The sequence below is a fragment of the Metarhizium acridum genome (assembly GCF_019434415.1).
Source record: "Metarhizium acridum strain ARSEF 324 chromosome Unknown scaffold_141, whole genome shotgun sequence".
NCBI classification, from domain to species: Eukaryota; Fungi; Ascomycota; class Sordariomycetes; order Hypocreales; family Clavicipitaceae; genus Metarhizium; species Metarhizium acridum.
The window spans coordinates 853,555-867,932 of NW_027094020.1; the positions used below are offsets into that span (position 1 = coordinate 853,555).

Genomic DNA, 14,378 nt, shown 5'->3' on the forward strand with positions numbered 1-14,378 from the left:
GGAGATGGATAGCCTTGCAGAGCTTCTACAAGTGCCTGCCTAATTTTTCACATATCAAGACTCGAATTTGATTTGAAATATATCGGCAGGACGAAGCGACACAGCCCTCACAACTAGCTTTCTTGACTGTCCCATTATATACCTAGGTATGTCTGGTGCTCTGACCAGCCAAAGATGGGTTCAGAATCATGAATGCTTGCGCTATGTGTACCACGTGCGATACTCCGTACGGCGCAAAGTACAGCCTCACATGATACTTACCGTACGATACGCTGCAACACGGGATGCTTCGGCCGAGAAAACTCCCCGGATCACGCAGATGTAGCGTCAAACAGCGATGTGAGAAAACGCTCTGTGCGATTACTCGATGCGGTGTGCGTCCAAGTGTCGTCATGCCATCTTCCTGACTTCTGGTTCCGGTACCCTCTTCGTCTGCAACTTTGAACACTTTGTACTGAAGAGCCCTGCTACAATCAGGCCGAGTTGTGGAAACGGTTTTGGCATTAGAGAGACGGCGACCCCGTCTTGTGCCTCCAACGTGTCGGCCTACATAGCTACATCTTTAGTTGGGGAAACGCTGACCGAAACACGTTGCGCATCCGTCGAGTCAGTTTGCGGAGACGTTGTACCAGTCCATCGGAACCGGAATCTGAATAATGTGAGCTGGAAACAGATCTGAGTTCCGACTAGCGAACGCCACTGCGGCGTCAACTACCGTAGCATTCAGACCCTTTCCCACCGACAACCGCCACAGGTTTCAGGGCCAAGCAAACATCAATCATTGAAGTAAATGACAGACCCGCTGGGGCCCGCGCGGATACCGCCATACTGCCTCATTCCGGCAAGCAGTCGTAATCTTGGTTGGGATTGCCCAAACGACGCTGCCCCCTTGCCCACTTCAGTCGACCTTGCGAGCAGCTGTCAAACACACATGAGTGGAGGCTTTGTCCCAAATCGGCCATTATTTCCCTTGTTTAGAATTGCCGATTTCTGAAGGAGTCTGGTGTTATATGGTCGTCGTGTGACCAATGGAAGGTACCAAGCGGGACAGAATAGTAGGGAGTTGTGTTCATCTGAGCCTCGTCATCCTTCCGCACCGCGCACACACGCCCCCCTTCCTCTTTTTCGGACACGATATCTTATCTCTCTATGGGCAGTAGTACATTGCAGATCGACTTGGATGCACATTCCCGAACACCGCCACGGCGGTTATGGTGGCTCTCGTAAGTTGTCCAAGTTGAATGATGTTGTCGGGTCCAAGGTGCTTGTGATACGCCACACGAAGTAATGCCGCTGAATATCGAGCCTGCACCCGACACGGATAAGTGGTGCCATGGGCGATTCTCTTGTCAATGCGAAGCTGGTCACGGCATGTGAGATACACGTGTAGTTAAGCCATCGTATTTATTGTTAGAAACAGCTAATTACTGACAACGCTCATGTCGTGAGACACAGCGAGAGCGGCCGGCTTGACCTCCTTTGAAGCAGTGACATGAGAGCTGGGGTTGGATTGGGGCAAGGGACTCCGTTGTGCAAACATGCCGTGTGCAATAATGACAGCCCAAGAATGACTTGTAGGTAGCAGTTTGCGTAGCGTTATTTGTTGAGTATGGAGGATGGGGTACCGGCGTCATCGTATTCACTAGGGTCAACTAGAACCTGTCAACTTGGGTTGCAGCTGGTGCCTTGCTTTTGGGAATAGTATTTGGTCCAACCATCACCAGGGATAATGTGAAACATGAACCGAACAGATCCTTACGTGAGTCCTGTAATTCTGTGCCGTATCGTTGTACAGACGGTACCGAGTCATTCGTATGCAAGTCTCACCAATAATCCTTTTTGGGGAAGAGTACCCCGTACACATGGAATTATAGAAAAAGCTAAAAACGACGATTGAGTACTTGAGACGTGCGTCTTTTATCGCAGCATCGCGTACCAAGACCGGAAATATGTAGCGCTTCAAGGCCGCATTTATGAGTTGGCAGTCGCAGTGTTTGTCACGTCTTCAGTCGGCCAATACAAGGCCGAAAGACATGGATCTTCCATTACTTCGGACACATCATACATACCTAGGTATGTGCTCAAGGCCACAAGCACTACGGAGTAAGCTGCCAGCGTTTTGTGACAGATTCAGGGATTCCCTGGTGACCTGGCAGTCCTTGGGGTGTGTAAAGGCTCGCCGAGACCAAGGATCCACCAGCAAACTGGCAGGCTGTTTGCGGGCTGGATTGCTGGCCTTGACTATCAGCAGTTTGAACTGGCAACACTAGTAACTGGTCGTTGAGGCAGTGTTCCACCAGATCTGACACACAAAGATTAGTGATCGAGCTATGAGGACGGGAAACTCCGTTACTCCCTGCTCCATGACGAGGTGGCCAGTGGATTGTATTTGGTGGACAAGCCTTACAGGCGCCACGGCTTCGGATGGGGTGACATGCGTCCATCGGATGGCCCATCAGAGGGAAGTCGGGTCGCTCAAGCCCCCCCCGTCGGAATCCACCGTGAAGCAAATAGAGGAGCCAATTTAGATGGTGGTTGGCTGAACCATGGGGGGTCCCTGGTTTCTTCATTAAATTATGCCAAAACTTTCGTCGAGTTGTCGGGAAACAACCAATGGCTATTGACCTCGAGCTCGACAACGGGAATAGACGAACGGGAATCGGCCCCCAATTGAATTGAAAAGGTCGCCAGGTAACGCGAATGTCTCCCGCTGATCATCTCTGCTATCTGTAACTTGAACAACCTGTCCGTGAGACAGCGGCTTGTTCGTTATAATATTCGATGTACTCGGTATGCAGTTCAATAGCACACTGCTCCGTAGATGGCGGCATAATGCACTCGGTGGTAGTATTGTATTTGTGCTCGATACAACATATGCAGGAGAAGCATTCTGGTTGGTTTTTGGCCACAGCTGGCTAGGATATCGCGGCAATTGTGTGGGTTCTTTGTCGAGGAGCTGGTGAGTGCAAGCTCTCATCAAGCAAGCTGGCCTCTTTGGACAGTAATTGTTCCAGAGACCTGGTCCAGCTCTTCGGATTCCATACAGTAATGTCTGGGGTCTAAATGAGATGGTGCGCAAGCCGTAAATCATATGCAAGTTGATTTCGAGTTTGGTTGGACAAGACAGCTTCTGGCTGTGCTGGTGTATCAAATTCTGCAGCAAAGGGTTGATGTTCCAATTGGTCATCGGAAACGGAGAGAACGCATTAGACGCGGGCGCATTAACGCGCTGCGATGACAGAAATGCCGATGTTTAACTGTGCCTATACTCCGTACAATGTGTGTAATTGAGTCTGGGTTATCCCGTCGGGACTGAGGGGCATGATGCATCCCTTTGAATGCTTTAAGGTGCCACCTTTGTAACGGCCCCACTTTTTCTGCGATACCTAGCGGGTACCTTTTTGGCAACAAGGTCAGCCACTAAACCTTCGGGCTGCGATAAGTGCGATGTAGCTCTTTGTAAGCAGGGAGATTACTGGTACTTATACCATCATACTATTTCTTAGTGGGGTTATGTATCTTTCATATTAAGGTTTTTTTATTGGTTGACATCCTTGTTCGGTACGAAGGTGGCACTTAAAGCATTCAAAGGGATACATACAGTCTACGTGTTGGCGAAGGTGCATGCGGCATATGCGGGACATGCAGGAGCTCCGGCGCTCCTTCCCTTTTGGTCAAACCTTTGAAGCATGACCCCGACGAATATCCTTTAAATGTTCTCAAGAAAATGTCCACGTGCGTCTCTAACGCCCATCTATCTCAACCTTAACGCAAACACACGCACAATCGTGCATGGACGTTGCTCGTCGTCCAGGCCACGCCGGTGGAAACCTTACTGTCGCCCTTGTTCTGTCCCCGTCCTCAACGCCGTCTCTAGACAAACAGAGTTTCTCCGACGCACACAATTGATAGCTACAAAACTCCGTGAGGCGTACATTCATACCCAGTATGGACGTGGCTAAGAATGCTTGCGTGGAGCAAACTTGCACTGACAGGTCGCCCCATGAGCCTCAGCTTGCCTCGATTTGGACCAAGAGATCGCCCACTCCCCCATTGTGTGGGCTGGCCAATTTGACCGCCCAGTCGCATCTCGAGAATTTCGCTGACACAGCTTTCTGTCAACACATGCAGGATTGACAGGGGCCCTCAGTCTATTTGCCTTGTCGCTGTCATACGCCACGAATACGGAATCTACAATACGGACTGACTCTGTCGCAAAGCCGATTCCGAGTGGGATTGTCTCCAGACGACGGTGCAACCTGGACATCACCAAAGCCTTTTTGACTTGACAGCCGCCCATGCCACCGCGCGCTCCCTGCTGCTCCATCTCTCTGCAAGAAGCCCGCGGGGAACTATCCATGCAGCTGAAGCACGTAGTGCTTCTGTGTGGATGAACCTGCCACTCTCATCGGACACGGCTAATGCACCCAAGCAGCTAGCCACATTTTATCTTGAAATGGTCGGGAGGAATCGTGTGTATGTGCGCACGATCTTCATCTTACAATACATACATACATACATGTGCACATGTGCACCCATTCTTGCTATACCCCACTGAAATAGGGGCCGATATCTGAGTTTGTCGCCGCCTTCGAAGTACTACTGCTTCAACATCTTTTGAAGGACAGGGATGGGGATAGGCTACCTGAGACAATAGCTAGTTCCCTGGGGAAATTCTTGGAAAAAGTCAAATAGTTGGAGACAGCTCGCTCAAGCCGTCGTCCCAGCATCGCGGCACGCGTGGAACATAAGGGGGTGGGTGTGTGGAAAAAGAAGAAGAGGAAAAAAAACAAAAAATACTAGGGCAGGGCCATTGAAATGGAAGCATTCAGCGCCAGGCCCTAAACCATCTTTCAGTACCGCCAGGGCGGGTTTGGTAGTGTCACTGTTTGATGGATGTGCCAGACATTCCAGGAACGCAAAGAGATGCTAGAATACGCGAACTCCTCCCTGGCGCGACTTATCGCAGTGTTCTTGACGCGAAACACTAAGACGGCGGGATTCATCCTTTGAATGTTCAACCTCTGCACAGGCGAAATCCATGATAGAGCCACGAATATCTGGATGTCATCACTTCAACTGGTTGTGCTTCACGCGTCCTACCTTGGTGTGTTATGACAGGACCAACAGAGATACTGGGCTAATCACCAATTGATAACTTGAACGTCGGCATTCCTCATATGGACTACACGCAAATTTGCATGCAACTTTCAGATGTTCTAGCAAAGGGTTGTGTGAAGCAACAACGAGCTCCGGACAGACGGTTAAACAACTTTATGCAACCCTCCGTCCATGGAAGAGACGTCGGCACATCTAGTCACACGAACAATAGAGGCTGTTTCGGTGACAGGGGCAATGACAACATCGTTGCTGGCAGGGGGATGGCGTCCCGACGCCGCCTCTTAGGAGTGCCATGTTGACTGCCAGTCTCCAAGGCCCCCAGTTCAACAACTGCCTTGCTTGGTGGAGCCGACATGGTTCGGTTGACAGAAAGCAGAGGCACGCCGGGTTCCTTTGTTTCTTGGCCCCGCCACCCACGTCGTTACCAACCGTCTGACACTAATGTGTGGTCCATCTGCCCTCGAAGCAGCCTGGTAAAAAGGCCGTGTAACCGGAGCTGCCAGGTTGGTCGGTGGGCCAACATGGACGGCGGTTGAGCGGTCCGAGGACTGGCAGTGGTTGCGCCTTTGCTGTTGTGCATCGTGTCGAGGTCCCAGGTCGTTTAAATACGCGCCAAGTACCCGACAATGTTGGATCCCGAAATCTGGCCAGGACGGTGCCATTTTTGATAGAAATCACCATGTCATGGGAAGGTTCGCCTCCAAGGATCGCCTGGCGCCCGAGGCCTGGGTCTTGGAGCTTAGAGTTTTCAGCTCCAGCGTTCGCAGCGATGATGGCTGATGCTATTGACATACCTTGGCGGGATTAAATTTGCTACTAGCCCATCCCCGAACTCCTGCCATGGCATCTCCCTCGATACACTTGCGGAAACCAGGCCGCTTGTGTCAACCCAGGAGCTAATGCTGAGGAGGAGACCCATCGTCTTGGGCCAGCGGCGGGATGTCAATGTGACACTACGGAGTACTTGCGTATGTACAAGCAGTATCGAGAAGACTTCAATGTTCGTCCGTCCAGGGTCAAGGAAGTCTAGGCTGACTTCTTGCGTCGCACTTGCGCACCCCCTCCTCCAAGGTCTCTCTATCCCCACCCCAGCAAGGGGCCATGCATGCCTTGATGCCCTGGTGAGTTTGCCGGGTCATCTCACCTACGTACTGCAGACTCGTCCGGGCTTCTTTCGGCTTTCTATCCAACTTCCTAAACTGAGAACATGCAAATTCTGGGCCGAAGACCAGCAAGCCCCAGTACAATCGAGTCTGTGTCCATATGTACCCCATTCAAAGACTTGTTCGCACTCTGTAGAATACAATCTATCTGAGTCGGCGTGGCGCCGGTGTGTTCCACATGCTCCAGCGTATCTTTCGGAATCCTAGAGGCCTGCTCCGTACTCTACGATGTTGCGGCTTCGGACGCCATGACGTCCTTGGGTCTGTATGTCACCGTGTCTTGAGTATGGAGCGATTCATACTGCGGAATGGCGTTCCGTACTTATTTCATCAGGCGGTCATGGCTTTCTCCCTCTCCATCTGATCAGAGCTCAGGCGGGCGTGAAGCTTCTTCTCTAGTGGTTCCGAGCCAGCCAGCAAACGGACAAGTCTTCATACATACCAAACCCAACCCCGCTGGCCACGTTGATTAGTATCGGCTGTGGCCACCGAAAGCCACAGGTGGTACTCCATGCGTACGCCTGGTGCATCTCGAGGTCATGGCTCATTCCCATCTCTCCCACGAGATCCACTGGTTCCTTGGTCAGACCCGTCCTCGGCCGCTATCCGTCGTGGGGTTAAGGCGTAGCACTTTGGCGTACCAACTTGGGCTAAGTGGTGGACTTGGTGTGCTTGGCTTGCCGGTGCTTGTCTGTCGGCTGTTCTTCAATGACAACCTTGGCGACCTGACGTCCCTGGTGGACATGCTGCTGATGCTGGAGGCGAACCTCTCGACCACTCCCCTTTCTGGATGTTTAATCCGAGCCCCTGGGCTTTGATCTGAGTTTCCCGTTCTTTGGCCTGCCATTCCCTAGGGCTGCCCATTAGTCTCACAAGCGTGTACCCCGGTACTATCACTACATTGATATACAAAAAGACACGGACACCCCCTTCCAATCCCAACTCAGTGACATCGGCCCGGTGACATCTTCGACAAACAACGCATACATGCTATCCAGGGAGTGCGACTTGTCCGTCTGTCTTTTGCATTCCTCAAGCAGCACCTACGAGACCACAAAGCGTTGAAACTAATCAACCTGTGACCCATTCCACTTGCTCGAGCCGTAACTGCACCAAGACGTTGGGCTTCCAGCGCCCAACCTTACTCTTGTCACTTGTCCGCATTGTGTTCAGCTTGGACGATTTCATCGACTATTGACTAGTTTCTTTTGGCTTAACGTACGAGGGACGCAAGTATTTGAGCCCAGCAATCATTTGGCTGGATCGGTTATGGATTGTAGCCCTCCACGGCATAACGACTTTCGCAAAATCTCTGAGCGCGACTACACCCAACAACCAAAGATGTCCATTCTCACAATGTCAGCCGCTTCGCAATATCCGGCTTTCAGAAATGACCTGCCTTGGGATGCCTCTCGAGCATCCTCTGACTCTTCCCGTCCTCGCATCGAGTCCAAACACGTCGCACTTCCTTCAATCCGCCAGGTATGCAATAACATTATATCACAAGGAAAACATCCCACGACGTGCTAATTTTTCTGTACACAAGACTTTCCCAGAGCTCCATCTCGAGGGCTCACTGGCTGATGTGACTCCTAATGTCACGTCAGTACATAAAGCACCCCCGCCCATGTCTGGCTCTTTGGCATCACCTGCATATGTTCACTCTCCAAATGCTAATAAGAAACGACGAATCTCCAACGAGGATGAGCAAGCGTTTTTGAGGGCAAAACAGGTCCCAAGGCTTTATCGTAGTCCTGAGGCGCCCCAAACAAGGCAACTTTCTCCCAGTCGGGGTCAGCCAACACCCTTTGGTGCCAAGAATCCTTGGGCAGAAAGCCCTTCAAGAAGCACTACTTATTCTTCTCACGCCACCAGTCTTTCGGCTGCCACAGCGAGCAGTCGACCTGATCCGCGACCAGCTCTACCAAGCCTGCCTCCGTCTCTTAAACTCGAGAGAGACGCACCACCGATTCACCGACCGCTGGAAACGACTGCGGAACCAGCCAACAGCTCAGGACCTAGCGGAGCGAGCCCTATGCCATCAACAATGGAAAGACATCCGTCGTACCAAAGCCAAGACTATGGCTATGCCTACCAGCACCCATCACGGTTTCAGTCTCTGTCTACGAGCTCAATTCGGTCATATAGCCGTGGTCCTTTCTCACCAGGGGCCTCTTACGGACACCACTATTCGAGCATGTCACGATATACCGACCTCGGCAACCTTGGCATCGGCAGTGATGCGAAACAGCGAAAGCGGCGTGGCAACTTGCCCAAAGAAACAACAGACAAGCTGCGGTCCTGGTTTGTAGCCCACTTGCAGCACCCGTATCCGACAGAGGACGAAAAACAAGAATTAATGCGGCAGACCGGCCTGCAAATGAGTACGTCTCTCTCGGAACAACAAGCATACTTTATTCACTGATCGCAGTGCTAACTGATAACATGTAGACCAAATTTCTAACTGGTTTATCAATGCCCGACGGCGTCAGCTACCGGCAATGATCAACAACGCGCGAGCCGAGTCTGACGCTATGAATGGCCGCCCCAGTGGAAGCAGCGGTGATGGCACCGTGTTGGCTTCCACAGAGCAGAGCTCTGACTATGCTGGAAAGCGCGATGATGGTTTACCACTCAGTGATGGTGAAGGAGGCGGGTACGACGATGATGTGAACAAGCTCCGTTGTCGAGGACCTACCGACCGCTTAAGCCTGTGAGATGGGTACGGGGGAAGAATGAGGAATCCTTGTCGGTCCGAGTGCCTCGCCGTGCATGACTAGTGCGGCAGTCTCCCACAACTTGCCGCACCACATAGTGTGTGGCAAATCTTATCAACTCTATCCTACCTGCCATGGTAGGAAACGACTAGTCGCGGACCATTTTAGTACATTCCTTTTTTGTTTTTTTACCAATTACAGGGTGATTCCCTTTTCTAGCAACATCTGGGTGGACTTGCGGATATTTCCCAGGTTTTTGGGGCGGGGGTTCATCTTGATGCTTTTTACTGATGGAGTTTGCTGGACATGACATGATGATGGATGGATACCTTGGGTAACGGAATTGGAACGGGCTTAGGATATCGCATTTGCAGAAGGCTCGTTTGGGGGTATTTGTTTTCCATTTTGCTCGATTTCATGGGTATTCTTATTCCAGGTGCGTAGAGCATCTTTACCCCTGGCTGTACCGCATTGTACTACAACATAGAGAGAGAGGAGTAAGCTAGAACGCTGTCCAACAAAGGCCAAAGAAAGGCACAGTTTTGACATTGCATTAATCCTAGACCATAGTCTTAAAATTGCCCTCACAACAGCAGTGATTGTTGCCCCGTAGCACGAAGAACCTGGTCGAAAGGGATATGCTTTTGATTTTGGTTGTATAATATTAATACCCCTCGGGGATAAAGCACGCGAATAATATTTAATAATAACAGATGGACTTCGTATCTATCCTGCCAATCCCTATTCGGTGATTGTGACATGTTACCTCCAACCCACATGCTGAATACTTGGCGACAAGCCCTGGGAATGGTCTGGACAGTGTGGCTAAAAAGCTTAACATGTCGAGTAATGTTGTAAATATCGTCTTGCCTGCCGACTGGCACTTTAGGCGCTGGATCGGCAAGGTCAAGGCCTGTCAACAAAGACCCGAATGACTGGGGAGTCGGGCCATTTGTTCATTTTTGACGACCCGACAAACTGCGGACCAAGAGTGAAAGCAGGTCAGAGCTGTCACTTGTGAAGTGCGGCAGTTTGTTGATCCCTGTAGCGGCTTGCCATTCACATGGGCTTGTTCAAGGACTGAACGAGGCCACACCCCTCAACTCTCCGGGTGCCGCTTGTCATGGTGATTCGGCTACACGACCCTCAAGGATCTAATTGGTGAGTTTATCGGAAAGAGCATACGAGCGTCCGATGTACTGCATGGGAGTGAAACAGTGATCGATTGGCCATAAATGCACATCCAGCTTAATGCGAGACTTCCGAAGAGTCTGGCAAGCGGTAGTCCATAGTACATGTCTCGTTCATGTTGTGAGCTAGGGACAGGGCGTGCAGGAACAAGCTCACATTCTCCACATATCCAGGCAGCCAAATAAGACCACTCCTGAAGCAAACAAGTACCTAGGTAGGTAAGAGATTCCAGGTTCCCAAATACCCATCCAAGTGGTTCCGTGGGTCTTTGGTGGAAGGTATGTATGCCTTGGAAGTGACAATTTCCTGTCAGTTGAGCCCAGATCTGCGCCGAGTTGAGTGGATGCCAGGTACAGTACATAGGGATAACGGAGCTTGCCACATTGGCGGGAACAAACATTCTCCCCATGTGGGGAGACTAGATCTGGGTGACAGACCGACGACTGCCCGAATAACAAACCATGTGTGGCAAGATGCCACGACAAGAAGGCGGCGGCTGGTCTAGCAACACTGGGATGATGTAGGAGAGGCAAGACTCATAAGATTCCCATTACTCCATATTTCCATGCCAGGACATGGCCGGATTATCTAGGTTTTGACGGTCGAAAGGTGTGCCGTTGCGTAGGCTCGTGCATCGGTGTAGGATGTTGAATAAGTCGGGTACCGAGGGCGACCAGCGGAAGTATCCAGATCGTGTAATATATGATTATAAGCCGAACAGCCTCAGCCTGTCTCGCGAACGACGGGGAGCCAAAAGAAAACACCGATTTCCAATACACGACATGTCAAGATATGATTTGACGCCGACACCGATCCATGCTCGATTTGAGGAGGCGTGGAGGAGGTAGAAGGAAATGCACGGGAGGGGTGAACGTAAACGTAGCGGCTTTGCATGCCCTTGGCCCAAGCTTCCATGCCTTGGTTGTGGAGGGCAGGTGTCAAATCCGCTGCACCGGCCAGGGCTAACAAACTCAATTTTTTTCGAAGGGCACAGACGAGGCCGTGAGTGGCTGTTTGCTAACGCAGGACGCACGAGCTATTAGCAAGTGCGCCGCGCTGCTCAATGCAATCATCAGCCCGACAGGGGAGGCCGACAATCTGGCCCCCAACAGCCAAGACATCACCATCATGCACGGCAGGGTGCTGAGCGTGGAGCGCTTGTTTCACTCGCCAGAAGTCGGATTGCTGGCACCCTTGGCATCATCGGACTGCAGACTGTCACTGGAATGTGGAGGTTCGGGGGTTATGAATCCACGGCGGACGGACTTTACAGTAGTAAATACCGGCCAGCGCACACGTGCGCTGGTCTTTCGCTGTCAGCCACAGACTCCTCTTAACGGGGCATTGCACATGTGTACATACATACGTGTTGTTGTATTGTAGGATACGGAGCAATGTTTGACAGGCAAGGAATATTTATTAATGGAGCACGGAGAGCGCCCAGGACGCCTCACGCATGGCCCCGGTCCTGGGAATACGGAGCAAAGGCGACTGTCTTAGATGACAGGACGGATGTCGGGCCAGTTCCATGTGGGCATCTGGAGGACGATGAAGAAGAGGTGGCTTGGAAGGACTTGGGCCCAGACATCAGAATTGAAGATGGCTGCTGTTGAATGATGCAAAAGCGTCGAGTACTTTGTTACTGCTGGAACCTGCGTGACTGATTTGTACTTCGAATCCGGGCTCCGGTCCCGCCTTCCTCAGGCAAGTTGGTCGATTGGTAAGGGCTTACTTAACATGGGCCGATGATGCCATTTGCCAAGGGAAGCGACGACAGGGGACCAGGGCTGGCGGCGCGGAAGCAGGAGCAGAGCGCCAATGTACGGAGTAGCACGCCGAACTCTAACAAACCGTCAAACCATCAAACCTCGAGCATGACCACCATGCTATGCGAAGTACTCCGTACAAAGCTTCAAACGTTTGCGATCCTTCATCGCCCCCGTGATATTGTCATTTTCAGCACACGCAGTATTAAACTACAATATCTCCCCGTCTGTCTCACCACCCTTGATATGCTGGCAGGACAGCAATCAAGTGTCTATTTCTGTGGGTGACTTGACCCCCTTTGGCAAAATTGTCCATGTCCTGTTCGGAACTTCCGATGCAGTACTCCGAAATAGACAGCTGCAGCAGCCGCCCACCCTTGCCTGCCAGGTTAGCCGTTGACAACTAACCAAGTGTGGCGCCCACGAGGCCAAAGCCACGCACCAAGTACCTGGCTTGTCTATGTTTAGCTTTAACCTCGTCTCTGAAACGCAAGCCACACTTGCACAGCCAAGGCATGTGAGCCAACAGGAATTTGCCCCCGGATGAACTCTTCTGCGCATCCTCTTGGGCAAAGTCAAAGCAACCTGCCAAGCGACGGTTGGAAAATGCTAACGCCATGTACGACATATTTATTCAACCTTATCATTCCAAGCACGTGGTGCCGGTGCCGGGCGGCTGATTCGTCATCGGACCAGCGGCATCGGTCTAACCGTTTCGATTCAAGCCACACTTGTCGCTCCCTCTTGTTGTACAGACTAGAGTACTCCGCGTGTCACAAGATCACCACCGGGGTCCGAGCTGGCGTCCGTCGGCTAATGACATCCTTGACAATCACTTTAGCGCCTGGCGCCAACTGGCCAATACCGGACCAAGGGATAGGGCCAAGGACAAGGTGGTGGATTCAGAACGTCTGCTCAGGCGGAAGAGATAAGAGAAACCTGTACGGAGCAATGGACTAAAATTGATCGCCGCTCAGCTCACGCCCACTCGACCCGGCCGATGTATTCATGTCGGAAATGGGGCTTCTTGCGCTCGCCTGCTGGTCCTGGCCCAGCCGCAACACATACTAGCCACCATGAGCGAACTCCCCGCATACTCTACCGAGTACGCTTTGCCAGACAAATTGTCATTAGCCGAAGACCGACGACAAAAACCTCCTAGTAACGGTTCTCTCGAGGGTATCATCTCGTCCTCACAACAGCAACCGTGTTCGCCGCACGGGCAGACGCAGTCATGCTCTCCCAGATGAGTTGCCAATTCTGCCGCGACGATCCACCATCCTGGGGCTATGACGAGACCGTGTTCCGGACCTTGGTCTTCAAAGCACATCACAGACTATTCATACCTAGCTAGTCTCACGGGGCCTATGGCTACACTATATCTTAATAAAAACCAAACCTCAGTTTTCCTCGGAGCTCGCTGAAACTTGTAATGATGGATAGAGCCTGAATCATGCTCCCCAGACACGGCGTTCGTTTGTGAAGGGCAGAAGCGGCTGTACTCACATGCATTGTGGTCACCCGCCAAATTCAAATTCAACACTTTGCAGGTTGCGCGCGGCGCCCATAGCCTTTCTCCTTGCTGCGAAAGCACCGGTCAGGAGTCCCTGGCATTGACGCTCAGTTTTGGTTGCAATATAACAACGGATTGCTGTGTTCAATCCTAGTCCTGGCTTGTTTGGTCGTTCCTTCAACCATAGTACTATCCTGCTGACAGTAGCTTCGGGGGAAATTGTTGACCTTGCCGTTTTCCTTCGGGGCCTTATAATAGATTTTATTACAGTGGCCTTTGGCAACATGCTGGCCGATATATCGACAGTCCAAACGTAACTTTTTTTAAAAGGCTCTCACTCACGACGGTTAGGTTTACTTCCTGTCTCCGTTTCTTTTCCGTAAGGCTTCAAGCCAGTCGTATAGATACTGGCAAGAGAGTATGGACTAATTTCTCTGGCGCATTAGACAATCAATTGATATTCATCTAGATAGTACCATTAGCACATCTATGAAAACTGACATGTATATAGAAAAAATACAGTTATAAGCTGACAAAATTTACATATGCCGTTTAAGTTTATAAGAACAAACAATCAGGACACATGCATGTCAGGGTGAGTGCAGCTCTTCTTTGCTATCAGGGCCGTCGGAAAACAGAGCATATCTTGCCCTGCCAGATCACTACATGCAAGTGTTTGTTGGCCACCCACTCTTCCTTGTCCGTACAAGGTTGACAAAATTGAAACAATAATCGTGCCCCTGCTTACTACGTACCTACATCTGATATTAATGAAAATTAGGCTTTCACATCACAACAGACTGATAAGCGGATCAATGGATATGACGTGCATATCAACGGGTGACATTGCTGACCGCACGGGACGAAATCCCTTCATTCTACAAGGTCGAAGTCGCCACATTGGACG

General features: G+C 51.2%; 2 protein-coding genes across 2 annotated transcripts; one reads left to right on the plus strand and one right to left on the minus strand.

The window, feature by feature from the left end:
- Positions 1–5,437: 5,437 nt before the first annotated feature.
- On the minus strand, positions 5,438–6,133 carry J3458_008927 (uncharacterized protein). The gene has a single exon (XM_066119468.1). It carries the CDS (start codon positions 5,911–5,913, stop codon positions 5,560–5,562), a length of 354 nt encoding a protein of 117 aa, XP_065975263.1. The 5' UTR covers positions 5,914–6,133; the 3' UTR covers positions 5,438–5,559.
- Positions 6,134–7,009: 876 nt separating this feature from the next.
- CUP9_1 (homeodomain superfamily) lies at positions 7,010–9,565 on the plus strand. The gene is made up of 3 exons (XM_007813187.2): positions 7,010–7,766; positions 7,831–8,668; positions 8,736–9,565. The coding sequence occupies exons 1-3, from the start codon at positions 7,554–7,556 to the stop codon at positions 8,999–9,001; spliced, it is 1,317 nt and encodes a 438-aa protein (XP_007811378.2). The 5' UTR covers positions 7,010–7,553; the 3' UTR covers positions 9,002–9,565.
- Positions 9,566–14,378: the final 4,813 nt, after the last annotated feature.